The 15,696-nt window shown below is 33.9% G+C and overlaps 2 protein-coding genes across 2 annotated transcripts; both read right to left on the minus strand.

Moving 5' to 3' along the window:
* Positions 1–2,718: 2,718 nt before the first annotated feature.
* LOC141689447 (uncharacterized protein At3g52155, chloroplastic) lies at positions 2,719–6,166 on the minus strand. The gene is made up of 5 exons (XM_074493734.1): positions 5,718–6,166; positions 4,859–4,958; positions 4,562–4,741; positions 3,731–3,848; positions 2,719–3,009 (listed from the first exon to the last, which is right to left on the minus strand). The coding sequence occupies exons 1-5, from the start codon at positions 6,031–6,033 to the stop codon at positions 2,938–2,940; spliced, it is 786 nt and encodes a 261-aa protein (XP_074349835.1). The 5' UTR covers positions 6,034–6,166; the 3' UTR covers positions 2,719–2,937.
* A 441-nt stretch (positions 6,167–6,607) lies between these two features.
* On the minus strand, positions 6,608–14,846 carry LOC141689446 (chorismate synthase 1, chloroplastic). Its single transcript, XM_074493733.1, has 13 exons — positions 14,505–14,846; positions 13,037–13,187; positions 12,299–12,375; positions 12,142–12,200; positions 11,510–11,593; positions 11,323–11,415; positions 10,648–10,728; positions 10,173–10,304; positions 9,938–10,040; positions 9,693–9,787; positions 9,533–9,598; positions 7,778–7,862; positions 6,608–7,022 (listed from the first exon to the last, which is right to left on the minus strand). Exons 1-13 carry the CDS (start codon positions 14,653–14,655, stop codon positions 6,880–6,882), a joined length of 1,320 nt encoding a protein of 439 aa, XP_074349834.1. The 5' UTR covers positions 14,656–14,846; the 3' UTR covers positions 6,608–6,879.
* Between the last annotated feature and the right edge of the window lie 850 nt (positions 14,847–15,696).

A 15,696-nucleotide genomic window follows, 5' to 3' on the forward strand; every position in this document is an offset into this window, starting at 1 on the left:
CGCTTATCCACCTCTCTGGCTCCATATTTCTTCTTTGTTTAATTTCTGTGATCAAAATGATCCAATTCTCTCACTAGAATTTATGTATTTATTTTTCTTGACTTTAGAATTTGAAAACATATATCTTTGACTGGATTAAATATAAGTTTTAGAAAGTAAAGTTTATAATTTTACTGGATCATACATTATAATTTATATTCTCAGTCCTTTATAGATCATGATCTGCCTCTCAGAGTAAAGCTGGAGAAGCTTTGCTGTCAAAGTTCCCTTAAAAGCTTCATCAGTTGGGCTGCCTGGATCTCTGATCTGATTTATCTTCTTCTTCTTTTTTTGGTTGGGAATAATTAGGCTTATATGCCGAACTATGGAATGAGTGAGAAATAAATTTGGGATGAGCGAGAATCGAAATCACGATCTTGGACGACTGGACAAACCTTCACCACTCGTCTATCTCATGACGCTCAATATGATACTATCTAGTTAGTGTTTTCATAATAAATTGAACAAAATTTGGTTGGTAATAAAAACAAATCTTACCTCCGGATAGAGTAGTAATACAAGTATACAACAACTAATTTATGTAGTACAGTGCATAACAAGTACTTGGCATACAAAAGAAACAGAGTAATATTTTTCAGTCATCCACAATTGACCCCTTAATGATCTACCTATGATCTGGTGAATAGTTGTTTGACATGTTCTAATGCTGCATATTCTCAGCATTGTCCGTAGAAGTCTCTGTTTACATTGCACATCTAGATCTTTATTTACATGGCCACACTTTTGATTCACTTCCTTAAGTTCTTCCTCTACTCCACTCTGAATAGTATCGATCCCGTAGTGATATAAAAGTTTCATCAACCCTACCACGTCACCCGAAATTTCTGGATTTGGCTTTACATTGCCATGCAGTTCTCCAATTTCAACCAGCTCCAACAATTCACCAAACACATTTGACAATCTTTTTGCTTTGAAAATGCAGAATGGTTCTTCAGCACCATATTCGTCTTCTTCCAGCACTTTATGCAATCCTGTTGATCTTGTTAACTTTTTACCTAGAATGCGTCTGAGAAATTGTTGTTTTGTATGTTGGAATGCTTGCACCACTTGAGAAGGCAGATCGGGTCTTATACAAATTGGAATATGGCGGATGCTGTGTTGTTTTCCTTCTTCATTTGCTTTCACTACTTTATCATAATGTTCACTGCATACTGCTGACCTCAAAGTCATGGAAAAACTTAATTTTTCCCAGCAAGGAAGGCTCCGTAATTGGTTGTTCTACTTCTTCCCCTACCAGACCTTCATTTTTGATTAATTCCAACACCCTAGCCAAATCTCAAAGATAATTTGCCTGAACCATCTGGAGGTGATTTCTGTTTACAATTTCAGCAATTTCTTCAGCCAACCTTGTATTTTTTGTACTTTTTCCAACATCGCTGGTCAATTTATGATCTTGAACCTGCTCGCTCCCTTGTCGATTTTCATCTTCATTTTCTTGCACAACTTCATGAGGAGTACTGAATCTCATACAATATTGAATATGCTCGATCCCTTGTTGAGTTTCATCTTCATTTGATTGCTCAATTTTATAAGGAGTACTTGATTTCATACAATATTGAATATACTCGATCCCTTGTTAATTTTCATCTTCATTTAATTGCACGATTTCATAACGAGTACTTGATCTCATACTATATTGAATATGCTCGATCCCTTGTTGAGTTTCATCTTCATTTGATTGCTCAATTTTATAAGGAATACTTGATTTCATACAATATTGAATATGCTCGATCCCTTGTTGAATTTCTTCATTTAATTGCACGATTTCATAGGGAGCACTTGATCTCATGCTATATTGAATATGCTCGATTCCGAGTTGATTTTCATTTTCATTTGCTGGCACAACTTCATAAGAAGTACCTGAATTCATACTATACTGAATATGCTCCATCCCTTGCTTTTCTGCATATTCATTTGGTGGCATCGCCGATCTCGTAGAATCTTGAATATGCTCGACCCCTTGTTCAGTTGTTGGCACCACTTGAGAATGCAGACTCATGTTGCCTCGAAAATTTTCAGTCCCTAGCTTATATTTATATATTTATAAGCGCTTCAAATTGTGCTGAAGAAGATTAGAATCGGTTATCTCACACCGGAGAAAATAGTTTTCGGACATATCACAGGGGGGTTCTCGTGATAAAACCGACTCCAGTAGTTGAGTCCATGCCTGGGCAGCAATAGCTTTAGCAGTAGTGTCCAAAGCCATTTTATTGTGTGTATGGAAACAAAGGGAGAAGTCGAATGGTGGGAAAATGAGGAGGGGGGTAATGATCTTGCCGAGCAACTTTTCTTTTATGAGTCAAGTTGAGGAGTGCCTACAGAAGTCCTTAATTATTAAAATTGCAGGAATATCAAAAGTTTGACTAGCTCGTTGCATGGGATCTGGATCTCATCTCATCTCATCTGAAGCTATAGTAAAACACATTACTATATATCATTGACTTTCAGACCATGCCCTGTGAATTGTTATCCAACTGTTCTGAGCCTCAGGAGTCCCAACTCTTCTTTCAAGTATAACTATGTCAAGTCATTGCCTCATTATCATCCCTTAAAAAACAACCATTGACTTTGCATATCCACACATTCACTACACTAAAACCTCCATCAATTAATAATCGATAAATAATCGCCCACTATAAATTAATATCAGGCCGAGGGTGTAATAAATAAATTTACTATCTATGCTAATTATAAAAACTCAGTCTACACGCATTCAAATTTAAGTAGTCATGCCGGCATTATATATTACGAGTTCAAGACTACATCCCTGATTCAAACACAAACAGTGCTAAGAAGCCTTAACATAAACTAAGGCTAATTCCTCTTCATGCCTCTCCTTCCTCTTTTCTTAATCAAATCATAGGACAGCTGACCAATTTAATCTATACTAGAATTTGGTTTTAATATGTGCTGTAGCTTCCACCCACCAAACCCTGCCATAGAAAATGCCTGCAATATACAGCATCAAGTCAAAACCGCAAGACAGAAACTCTACAGAAGTCCGATAAATTATGGCTTATTACAACAGAGTTTGAATCTCTTTTGGTACAGGATGGAATGTGAGTTGGTGTAATGAAAAATTAACTATTTGATAATACCAAATGATACTGTTAAAAAAGAACAGTATGGCAACTAACACATCAAAATACATATGTGTAAATATTATTTTGTTTGCTAACATGTTAAAAAATTTAGAAAAGGAGTTGTTTGCTAACATGTTAAAACATCTAAATATGAGTTGTTTCCTAACATGTTAAAACATCTAAATATGAGCTGTTTGCTATTAACGTTTAGCATGAAACGTAGTGGTATAAGTTTATGTAGTTCGATCGATGCATAAATTACAATTTCAAATGATTTGGAAATTTTTACATATTAAAAATAAAAACTTAATATGCTTATACCAATAAGGAAAGACAACTGAATTCAATAAGCGAAAAAGGACTATCATACCCCCCCCCCTCAGGTATATTTAAGTTTAACATGACCTATTGACACAAGCAGAATTGATTAAGAAAAAACCTTCTTACCTTTGTTACATTATAATGTCCAGTTAAGTATAACCATAATTTGTAAATGATTCCTACCTTTATTTAATCAAACAAGTAAACAACTAACAGTAATCACAAATTTAATTAATGATTTATAAGAAAATCATAATAGTATTAACCTCTTCCCATGAATTTCCAGAAGCCTCAAGCAAAGCAGCATTGCAAGTCTTCAGCTCAATCGAGGCACCTGAGAGCACTGACGCTGCCTCCTCCCATCCCCTGTTATGTCCCATACACCTGTGTAACTACAATATCAGTCGAGAATCTTACATCTTGTCATATTTAAAATCTAAAGTTTGCAGGCACATGTGAAAAAAATTAATAGTAGAGCCAAATACACCTATCAGAAAGTTTTAATATAACCAAATCTTCACTTGTTTTAGTGAAAGGTAAAGCATAGGTGAATTAAAGTGCATTCTCTGCCCAAGAATATAATAAAATAAAATTCGGTTTCAAGTAGATACTAAAATGAAGGGGAAATTTATCATCCAATAATGCTATTATATTAGAAGACACGCTAAGAAAGACCTGGAGAATAGAGAGAAAAAATCTCTTTGCTTTAGGAGACCGAGACTTTCGCCACTGGTGACAATAAAATCTTTGCAATTTATATAGGAGAGAAAAGTTGGTCGGTTAACTTTCTGCATTCCCTTACTCTATTTGAGAACGTTTGTATTTTTCATAATTTGCAGCAATGTGCTACCCTACTACGAGTAGAATAATAAACCTGTTCCTGGTTTAAGGTGGATTAAGCTTAGAGATGAAGGAAAAAAATTGATTAAAGTAACACCACAAAAGCATCCATAAAATTTAATTAAGAAACAATAGAAACACTACCAACAATCTCCACTCCATTCTTATGGCAGTTCATGATGTACCTTAAGTACACACAAGCACTTCACCTACAAGATGGAACATCCAAAGAAGCTGTAACAGTCAGCAGAACTCACATAACTGTAAGTGTCTCATCTCGTGCATATTTACAGATAGCTTGTTGAAGGTGCTGAGCAGTCTGTCCATCCATTGCTGCAATGGAATAAAAGCTTGAGATGAAATGTACTTCCGCTTCAGACAACTCTTTCACTTTGTCCTGCATGCATTTGAGTGTTTCCCTTGTTCGTAATGCGTCACTATACAGAATATATTGTTTGTTATCAATTTATTCGCTGGTAGAATGTGTACAGAAGATAGCTCGCTAAATGTTGATTTTCAAAGCAATGGATATATAAAACCAGTAAACCACTAACCTAGATAAAATTAATCCGGGAACCCAGCCCAATTGATGAAGCTTCTGAGAAACTTTGATAGCATCAGCTTCTCCAGATTCACTCAGAGGACGATCGTGATCTATAAAATACAGAATGTAATTTTTTTATGATCAAAGTAATTTTGCCAACAATATATTGAGGGGGGGGGCACCCGTAGTGATTGAGAAAATGATATTACTGAAAGATAAATTGTTTACACAAACAGTGGATGTGCGCTTGCTCAAAGAACTGAAAAGAAAAGTATTTCCTTATATACACCTTTTCAATTTTGAGAGCATGCGGTAAACGAAAGTTAGTACAGGCTCCAAAATAAGAACAGGGTTTGCATTATCAACTCATGTTCATACATCTTCATTTTGAGTTTTCTTTATGAATATTAAACTCAAGTTGATGTAATACAATTACAGTTATCAAGTATGAAGTCAAATACATATAAGCATTCTTCCACTTCATACATTCTTTACACAATGCAATCAAAAACTTTTTGGATCAATTTCTGTTGAGGATCTGAAATCTAAATAGATTTAATGTAAATATTAGGAATTTTCAATTCCTTTTTCTGCAGCCTAATGGTCATTCGGTACACATTTGGTCCCACAAGTTAAGATGTTTAATAAAATTAAACGGGCACCTGGATCTGAAATATGAATACCCATCACATCCATTATCGAGTAGCTGCACGTATGCTAACATTGTGGATTACATTATTGTTTGCTCGTCTACACGGTCAACAGAAAGTAATTTGGAAAGATGTGACCAACTATAGGTTCACCAAGAATACAGTAAGCAGAGCTTGTAAGTAATAAAAAATTCTTCTTTCTATCACAAAGAAACGTACCTCGGAGAGAAGCATTGGGATAAGAACTATGAGCATGTCTGAGCAATATAAGGCGGCGAGGACAAGGCGAAACTGGAGGAGGCAACTGAGAAGTAGCAGCCTGTTCATCAATTACAACAAGAGAAGGAGATACACTTGAACTAGTACTATAATTAGTTTGAACAAGTTTATAATTGTTGTTACGACCAGGACTAAAACAACAACAAGAAATAGTACTAGGATTTATGGGAAAATGGGAAGTGACTAAATTTGTAATAATACTAGTGGTGACACTATCTTTATAAGCAGCAGCTGCTGCAACAACATTAACGGACATCTCGCTTCTTCTTGTTTCACTTCAGACACAATTCCTGTTTTAATTAGTTTCTCAAGTGTTCCTTCCTTATCTTCTGACACAATCTGTTTGTGTCCGTAGCGACGAGTATAATATAAAATCAGATCAAATACTGAAATTCACCCAAATTTTATTTCAACAGACAGTATAATTATTTTTTAAAACAAAATAATTCAAGTGCAGATAATTGATAATCTGTTTGTGGCAATAGATTTATTTCACATTCAAGTGTCTTTCAAATTTTGAAAGAGGTTTAATAGTAATAATTGTTTAACTTCTTGCAAAGTATTATATTTTTTATGTGTTTAATGATAAGTTTGTATTATTTTGAAAAAAAAAAAGAGTTTGAATTTTAAAATAGAAAGACGATAACTGAAAAAAAAATTAATTTTGTTAAAGTTAAGAGTGTTAAATGTGTAATATAGTTCAATAATTTTTCTTTCAATTTCCCAAAATGAACAATGGCAAAATCTAAAAAAAAAGGGCTCTATAGAGTCTATACCATAATAACAGGACTCCAATTTTTTAAACCAGAAGTATATGCCAACTTCGAAAATATAGAAAAAGAATACATACATATCTTCATATTGCATCAAGTACATTTTTGCCAAAAAAGTACATGAAGATAAAATTCTAACCAATATATTCAATATCTTATGTCAACAATAATGGTGGCATATTCTTGCCACCACTTATATTAATCACAACTCCATTCATACAATTTACTACGACAATTACACTCTTTTTTATAGTAAAAAGAATAACTCTATTTATGCAACAAAGAAGCGTTGCTGAAGATACAGCATGTCAAAAATCACTGTGCACCCTTTAAACTAGCATGTTAGCTGACTCGGGCTTCAAAACCGATTCCTGCAGATCTGGATTTATGGGAAATAGCTGATTTTGTGCAAATTGTGCCATTAATTGATCCACAAGCACTAGGGCTACCATACTTTCCACCATAGGCACAGCTACACCAAACAAACCAAACAATTATTAAGAAATAAAACTGGTAAAATACCTCACTCAGTTCCCTTCTATATGTACAAATGACATGCAAACATTTTGACAACTAAACGATGAATAGCAATGCATATGCCAACATCTAATAACAGCACATTTTTAGGAAGGCATAAAAATGGGGCGGGGAAAATGTAACCCTGCCCCGAACCTGCCCTGAATAGGGCAAACCCTCCCCGGTAACGGGAAATGGGGCCGTGAGTGGGGATTAATTTTTTGCCCCGCATATGTATATGGGCGGGCATGACATTTATGTGATCCCCAAGAGGACAACCCACCCTGCCACAAATCGTAACACATGTTATATTGATAATTTTTTTTGGTAATATTATATTATATTCATTCATGTTTGAACATGTACAATATTATATACTTATATATATATATAATGTTTTTGTAGCTATTTTATTATTTTGAAAATTCTAGATTTTCTAAACTAACATCACAATTTATTAAATTTTGTAGTGTAATTTATACTTTTTTTGTTGGTACATAATTAATTTAAATAAAATAAATATTTATTAAATGGGGCGGGGAACATCCCGTAGGATGGGGAGGAAAACTGAATTAAATTCCCACGGAGAAATGAGGTGAGGTTGGGGCAAAAAAAATTATGCGGAGCGGGTATGAGATTTAAGACCCCCACCCCGAACTCGCCCCATATTCAACCGCTGGCTACAGAAATGCGATATTATTTGGTACGTACCTCTGGGGACAACACAAGGATCATGGCGACCACGAGCAATAAGCTCCGTCTCGATTTTATCTCTGGTCACTGTGTTCTGTTTCCTCTGCATGATCAACATGGTGACAAGTAGAAGATTACTTTATCAGCGTAATTTAAGAAATGTAAAAGTGAAAAGGAGTTTAATTTTTGTTTTATTATACTATGCTGTACACATTCAAACTTTTCTTAAAAGATATGTTCTGCTTTTGTTTGTTAGGTTAAGGACACAAGAAATTTAAATACTTAAGCATACATGTCTCCTCCAACTCGAACCCTCCACCTCTTGTTACCAAGGGTGAGGTTATCTTCTATGCTACAATGCTAGGCATCACAGTATGCCAATTTGAAACATAAGTATCAAACAGTGTACACTCGCTACGAAGAACAGAAGTTGCATATTTGAGGTGTTGCAGCAAGCATTTAAGATTGCAAGTACGTTAAAAAGACTCCACAAATGCCACAGACCAGCTATTCATGCTCTATTTTTGCAGTATATCAGTATTGAACTCACTACTTCTGTTTTCCAACTTTTTTACTTGAATCTGTGGAGTAATATTGTCAACTTTCAAACTTACAAAGCATTGAACATATTAACAAAACTACAAAGAGTGCATGTTATTAGACTTATGAGCATAATGCCATCAAAATATTCCTGTTTGAACACATGAATCCTCAAAGAATAAAAAAAGGAAAAAGAAGCACAATTTAACCCTTAAGGGTTTGGCATTCATAAGGTTTGACTCTTTTACATATATTCTCCCAAGAATACCTTTTTCTTGAATCTTCAAAATTCTCCGTATTTGTGGGAATTCATCTTTCAACTCACTCAGAAATCTTTTTACATATTGTTATGTGCTTAAAAATTTCAATTGGAAAAAGAAATCTAAGAGCACAAATTTTCAAAAAATTTAATAATATAAAAGATAAGAACCGAGAATGAATGCAAAACTTCAAGGGTCGAACCATACCTTTGTCCCTGTGACCCTGTAGGGGTTTATGTGTGTGTGTGCAACCGGAGATACTTTGATGGCCCGTATGTTATAACCAATGTGTGTATGACATATTTGACAGGCTCAGTCACATTGGGACACCTATATAACTATATCTTCAGCCTTTACTAAACCTGGATACTTCTACTTGTTAAATATAGTACTATACTGCTCATTAATTTGCTTTTCTATTATATATGTGCCACTCTCAATTGACTATTTACACGTTTCTAAAGTATAATTATATGTATACACACACACACATATTCACATACGCATAATTGATCAGAGGACACAGCTCATACCTTTTTCCACACAATAAAATCATACCTTTTTGAGACAAGGTACCATGTTTATTTTAAGTATACATAATTATATAAGGAAATGCCAAGTGCCAACACCAAATTGCTGTACCCATTTGATCTTATATTAGTCAACTACTAATATAAACGAATCACAACAGCTAGCAAAACTAAAAACCATGATACAAGACTGTCACACCATGACCAGGCCATATGTACCACATTTAAAAATCATTCTGACTTCATCATCCATGAATAACTCAATCAAAACATCGATTACGTAATTTGGAAAAAAGATATGTCATGTGCATGTCAAAACCTCAAACAAGATCAATCAAAGATCTACGGACAATCCCTAAATTATGTTTTACTCTATGCCCATTTTTAAGTTTTTTTGGAGGACAAGGGGGGAATGTTGACAAGACAGCAGAAATAGAACTTACTCCAATTGTAGATGTTGGCTTGAAGGCTATTCTCATAGTGATGATTTCTCCATTTGAGATGCCACCCTGCAGATGATCATATAATATAATGAACCAAATATTAAAATATAGCAGACAACAATTCCTCCCAGACAAACCCAAATACGTAAAGATCAACTACCTGTATCCCGCCAGACCGATTTGTTCTCGTCCTGATACGACCATGTTCATCTCTAAAAAATTCATCGTTGTGCTCACTTCCGGTCAGAAATGTACCTAACACATGGTCTCGTTTAGAAGCATAACATACAGGTAATCCAGAATATGTATTCATCAAACACATTTACAAGCAGCATTATTATGATATTCCGCTGATGATTACAAGAGACATCTAGATTAAACTCACAAAGAACACATACTACTGACCTGAAAACCCGCTGCCAATCTCAAAACCTTTTGTTGCAGGCAACGACATTGCAGCTTTAGCAAGCTCAGCTTCAAGTTTATCAAATACTGGTGTACCAAGACCCTATAAATCAATATTAAATTGTCAGGCATGCATCTGAATTTGGCATCTGTGCAATTTTATTGAGCAAGTCTGCAAGGGCTCACATACAGCTCAGGGAAAGAGAGGGGGGAGGGTGAAAAAGGGAGAACTTACACGTGGGACATTTCTCACGATGCACGTTACAACACCACCAACCGAATCACCCCTCACTCGAACGGCATCAATAGCAGCAATCATCTTTTCAGCATACTCAGGATTTGGGCATCGTACAATGTTACTCTCTATCTAATAAATACAAGAATTTAACCGTCAAATAATATACAAGAAAGTACCTAGTTAGGAGGGTAACTATATATAAATTAACAAGTAAGCTGTAAGCTGACTTATAAAATAACACAAGTAAGTATCTGCTCCACAATATGCGCATATTTTAAACAAAAAATAAAGTGTGAGATGGTTTGTTGATTTTTTATAAATTGATTATATCCCCTCTCATACCATCCTTCCTCCCCCCTCTAAAAAAACCCAATGAAGATGATATAATGGAACTAACGATCACTCTCAACTTCAGTGTTCGATATCTTTTGGTGTAACCATTATCATAAAACTTAAAAGCTAGGGAAATTACCTGCTCCAGGGTCAGACTCTCATGATCAACCAAATCTTCTGGTAGTACAACCTTGTGGGCTTGAGAGACATAAGCAAAAACCTGATACAACTTAAGAACTGTTACAAATGCATAATTGGTAACTAGCAAGTACATCAAATAACATGTTAAATGCAGTGTAATGCTCATTTTAATTTATTTTTCTATGGGGGTAGGGGTAAAGGAGGGGATGATACTAGTAATTAACCTCAGATGCATGTATTCTAAAGACTTTCTCCTGGCTAATTTTAACTAAACAAACAAATGAACTCATTCAGTAAGATCTAAATTTTCTGCTTATCTATTTTGTTAACAGGTTTTCTTACATCAAACTCAAGTGTACTCTTAACAGACAATTTTCTACATTGCATTTAAAAATCTACAAGACTTCTTGAGTATAGATGGTAAGTCACTAATCTCAGTGGTAAAATACTTGTTATTTAGAGAGTCAAAATTCAGTCACATGAAGAAACTATACAAGTTGGTAATATGTAAATGATAATCTATGATTGATACTATACGTCTATAGTCCATATGCCTATATATTTTCAGTAGATCATACAATATGTCATTGTACATCATGTCCAATCAAAACAATTAAGTCTCGGCGTCTAAAAAGGAAACTTTTTACCATCAAATCTATAAGTTTAAACCAACCTCAGTTCCTGAAAATAGTTTAAGAATTTTCTTGGCCACGGCTCCAGCTGCAACTCTCCCAATAGTTTCTCTTGCTGATGATCTTCCACCACCCTAGATTAGATAGCATCACGATGTATCTCAGAAATTTGTTTTATACAGCATTTATTCTCCAGCAACAGATTGACAGTTGATTAAGAAACGTTACCTGTACTGATCTCACCCCATACTTGAAATCATATGTTGCATCAGCATGAGAAGGCCTATAGGCTTTTGACATTTCAGAATAATCCTGAAAAGTTCAAAGACAAGTGTAAATTTTGTGATGATAATATTAACCAATTATGAGAGCCAGAGAATTTCAATGATAGAAGTTTACAATACAAATCAAAATAATGATTGTACAAATTCTCTGAGGATATTTTGTTTTTTGGGCAATTTATCAGGGATAACTAAATGCATGCAAACTGATTCAGCATCCACAGACTTTGGCCACCCATATAATGATCAAACTAATCAACTAACTATTATCCTAGAGGCTAGATCATAAGCAAGCCGAGGATTCTCTGCAAAACCATTTAAATCAAAGTGTAAATCAGTTTGTAGCTCCCTCTACCATCCTATTCCTGCAGTCAGTATCCTAAGCATGACTGGACGTAGACCAAGAGCACAAAGGAAAAAAGGTAAAAGGCAGAAATAGGATTAACCTAGTACAAGTAATGCAGCAAGTTTAATAGGAGACCATTTCAACTGTCACACACATTGGTTTTCTGTTTATTTGTTTTTAATATTTCTCACTATTTCCAAAATCATATATGAATAACAGAATTTGGTACTCACATTTCCTCTTTGATCCGTGTTGGGTACCTTTACCATGATTGGAGTGCCAGTAGTTAATCCTGCAGTTAATACACCAATAATCAGGCAAGTTCAAGAACACAACAAATGATCATATAACCATATAAGACTGCAAAAAAAACACAATTAAATTCAGTACCATCAGAAACACCAGAATATATAGTGCACGTGTCAGTCTCTTTTCTGGGGGTAGTAATTCGGCTCTGACCTGGTCTCCTGCATATGAAGAGATGACTGTAAGCAAATAGTTTTTTAATGACAAAAAGATCAGCCAGTAGGTCATGTATAACTTTATTTTAATCTTCTTACAGGTTTATTACACTAGTCTTCTTTTTGTGGTAATAAATGAACTAAATGGTACAAAAAAACCTTATGCAGCTCCAAGTTCTGAAATAAAAAGAACTTGGACCCGCACAAACCTATTCAATAAAGTATACAAATTTATCTAAGAGTGATTTTTGATATTAAAAACATACCCTTGCGTGCTTCCTTTTAAGAGTGAGATCTCCTAGCATTGATGCATGAGATATTTTGGTCTCAATACTATACTTAGATTAAAAAAAATGCTCTAGATCATCAAATTATATGATTATATTTGCTTTTATCTCACTTCATCTTAAATTTTATCTAGCATTAAGAAAGTTGCACTTTTCACAGTGAACATATCCACTTCCAAAATAGATAATTTGGACACCATAATGAATAGAAGTAGATCGTTCATAATTCAATATTACAACTTGGTAGCAAGCACAGAAAAAATTCCTAGTAGAGAGGAGTGGTAATACACACTTTTAAAGCTACATTCTTTATATAAAAACACGTGTAAGTTGTAACACAATATAACATTATAAAAGGAGCAACGATATTGTACTAGTACCTTCTATCTAGGTCTACTTGCATATCCTCTTCACAGAGGGGCAAGCGAGCAGGACAACCGTCAATCACACAACCAACACCACCACCATGCGACTCGCCAAATGTCGTAACCCGGAAATTTGTTCCATATGTACTCCCAGTGGCTTGTACCTCTGTAAAATAAGATATAATTAAATCTGAAGTTCTAACTAAATTTGAAAATTAAACTTAATTAGCCAGTAAGTTTCATTAGCAACGCAAAAACATGATATTCTTCTATGAAACAGAAGCCACAAAGTTATAACCAAATTAAAGAACTTTATTACCAACTGAACGTGTTTTAGAGTATTGAAAAGTACTTATCCCTGAAGCCTGAATACTAGGAAGAAAGCTTTTACACTAATGTGTATTCACAAATTGTAACTAGGTGGTGAAACAACTACATAACTAGGAAAACAACTCCAGATATAATGAGAAAACAAATTAAATTGCATTAAAATTATAATTCTAATAAGAGAGGTAACTACGCATGAAGAAGCATTAAACTCTTCCCTGAAAGTCACAACACCGTCGATAATATTTTACTGCGAACAAACTCAACATAAGTATGTTAACCCACAGTAACGCAAATTCAATAGCTTACAATTTTTACCAGGCATACAATATCAACCCACAGTTACACAAATAGAATAGCTTCTACCTGGAATAGATTGAACTATAGAAGAGGCACTTAACATATTACGCAATGATATTATCAAAAGCAAGTCCAATAAAAACTGTAACAGCTATAGCTACTTTTATATTATGTTTATATTTTGAAACCAAAAAGTTTTTCATTTGTGCTTAAATGGAACTTATACTCCAAAGTAAAGCTAAAATGACTATAACCTATTGTTACATATAACTTAAAAAGCATGCACCAAATATATATTCATGGTTCTGTATGAAGAACCAATTATCCATTTACGCAAGTTTCCAACAATTCCAGCTATGCTTTGGAGCTATCATTCTGTAAAACTACATTCAAACCTCCATAATTTAATAGCCTACGGAACCAAATTTTTAAAAAAAAAAAATTAGTTCATTTGATACCTAGGTTTAAGAAGACATTACTACCTCGATTACTTATTTCAGTATTTATTTATCTTATTTCAGTGTTTATTTATCGAGATTATATTATAGCTCTTAATTTTAGTTATGCATTCAATTACAACTATGCTCCTAAGCAGCTAACTTGCTCTAATCACAATTAGTCAAATATAACAGATTCAGCTCCTAAAATTCACATCATGACGACTACAAATGTAATCTTTCATATTTTATTCCACACAAGCAGTTTTAAAAAAGCAATCCAATCAACTAAAATCAAGTATATAGCACAAAACCAAAAGACAGACACACATAACAAACTATAAATTGCAGTTTTGTTAAAAAAACACAATTGCCATAAAATCGAATGAATTATCGAGAAACAAAGCTCGAATACTGACCGAGCTTCCGGAAATGAGAATGGCGAGTGGAGAATTGAAGGGTAGAAGAAGTGAAAGTGCGAAGATCCGAGGGGAGAAGAGATCCGAACCGAGACGATCCGTCGCAATTCGGAGCTCCGAGAAAGGGCTTTGTTGAGAGAGATGAAGACATTTTCGGCGTTAGAAGAAAACAAAGGTTATAGAATATAGATATATGAGGGGATTGTAAGTATAGGTGGTAGGGATAGATATATGAAATCAAAAATGGAGGGGGGGTTGGTGGGAATAACAACAGTAGGTGTGTGTGTGTGTGTTTGGTGAGGATTCAGTTGGCACCTAACTTGAAAACTGAATTGTGTGTATATGTGTACATACAATGCATCTATATTCCAATATACTATATCTGATTACCGTAAAATCAGAACTATTTGGCGGAATGGATCCATTTACGATTTATCAAGTAATTTTAAAAAATGGATGATTTATTATTGATAATTTATCGAGAATCGGAAAAATTGAAAAAATATTTTTGACCGATTTTTAAGTAATTTATTGATAATTTTTTAAAAATTAACCGATTTTTTATAACTATTTAAAAAAATAACAAATCTATTTTTTGTGAAAATTGATAAAATTATAATATTTTGAAATAAATAAGTCTTATAAATAAGTACTCCACGAAGAAACAATACCGAGATAATATAATTATTGAATATTAACAACATAATTAGAATATAGTACTTATATAATAATAAATTATTACGAAAGGTTACGTGACTTTCGCAATGATTTCACTACAGAAGGTGACATAACTTCTGTAATGAATCATTGCGAAATGCTTTGAACGGCCCAGATTTGTTGATTCTACAGCCATGTGAAGCCAACCGTGGCGGTGGAATCTTTGCCCAAAAAATTATATGATTACCTTAAAATGAGGAATATTCGGTAGATGAACCGATTTGCAATTTATCACATAATTTTTAAAAATTTGGATGATTTATCGATAATTTATCAAGAATTGAAAACATATTTTTAAGCGATTCTTGAACAATTTATCGACAATTTTCCAAAAATTGACCAATTTCTATAACTATTTAAAAAAGTAACAAATCTATTATTATTTTTTGTGAAAATTGATAAAATTATACTAATATTTTGAAATAAATAAATATTATTATAAGTAAGCATTTCTTGGAAAAGCAGAAACAGAAGT

This window comes from Apium graveolens, chromosome 10 (genome assembly GCF_009905375.1).
Source record: "Apium graveolens cultivar Ventura chromosome 10, ASM990537v1, whole genome shotgun sequence".
Lineage (NCBI taxonomy): Eukaryota > Viridiplantae > Streptophyta > Magnoliopsida > Apiales > Apiaceae > Apium > Apium graveolens.

Excerpts from the sequence above, each read along its gene's own strand:
- LOC141689447 (XM_074493734.1), bottom strand. The coding sequence starts at position 6,033 with ATGTCCGTTAATGTTGTTGCAGCAGCTGCTGCTTATAAAGATAGTGTC. Across the intron at positions 4,959-5,717 it reads TCCCAATGCTTCTCTCCGAG|ATCACGATCGTCCTCTGAGT; the intron begins GTACGTTTCTTT and ends TGTATTTTATAG. Across the intron at positions 4,742-4,858 it reads CCCGGATTAATTTTATCTAG|TGACGCATTACGAACAAGGG; the intron begins GTTAGTGGTTTA and ends TATTCTGTATAG.
- LOC141689446 (XM_074493733.1), bottom strand. The coding sequence starts at position 14,655 with ATGTCTTCATCTCTCTCAACAAAGCCCTTTCTCGGAGCTCCGAATTGC. Across the intron at positions 11,594-12,141 it reads ACACGGATCAAAGAGGAAAT|GATTATTCTGAAATGTCAAA; the intron begins GTGAGTACCAAA and ends TGAACTTTTCAG. Across the intron at positions 11,416-11,509 it reads ATGGGGTGAGATCAGTACAG|GGTGGTGGAAGATCATCAGC; the intron begins GTAACGTTTCTT and ends TATCTAATCTAG.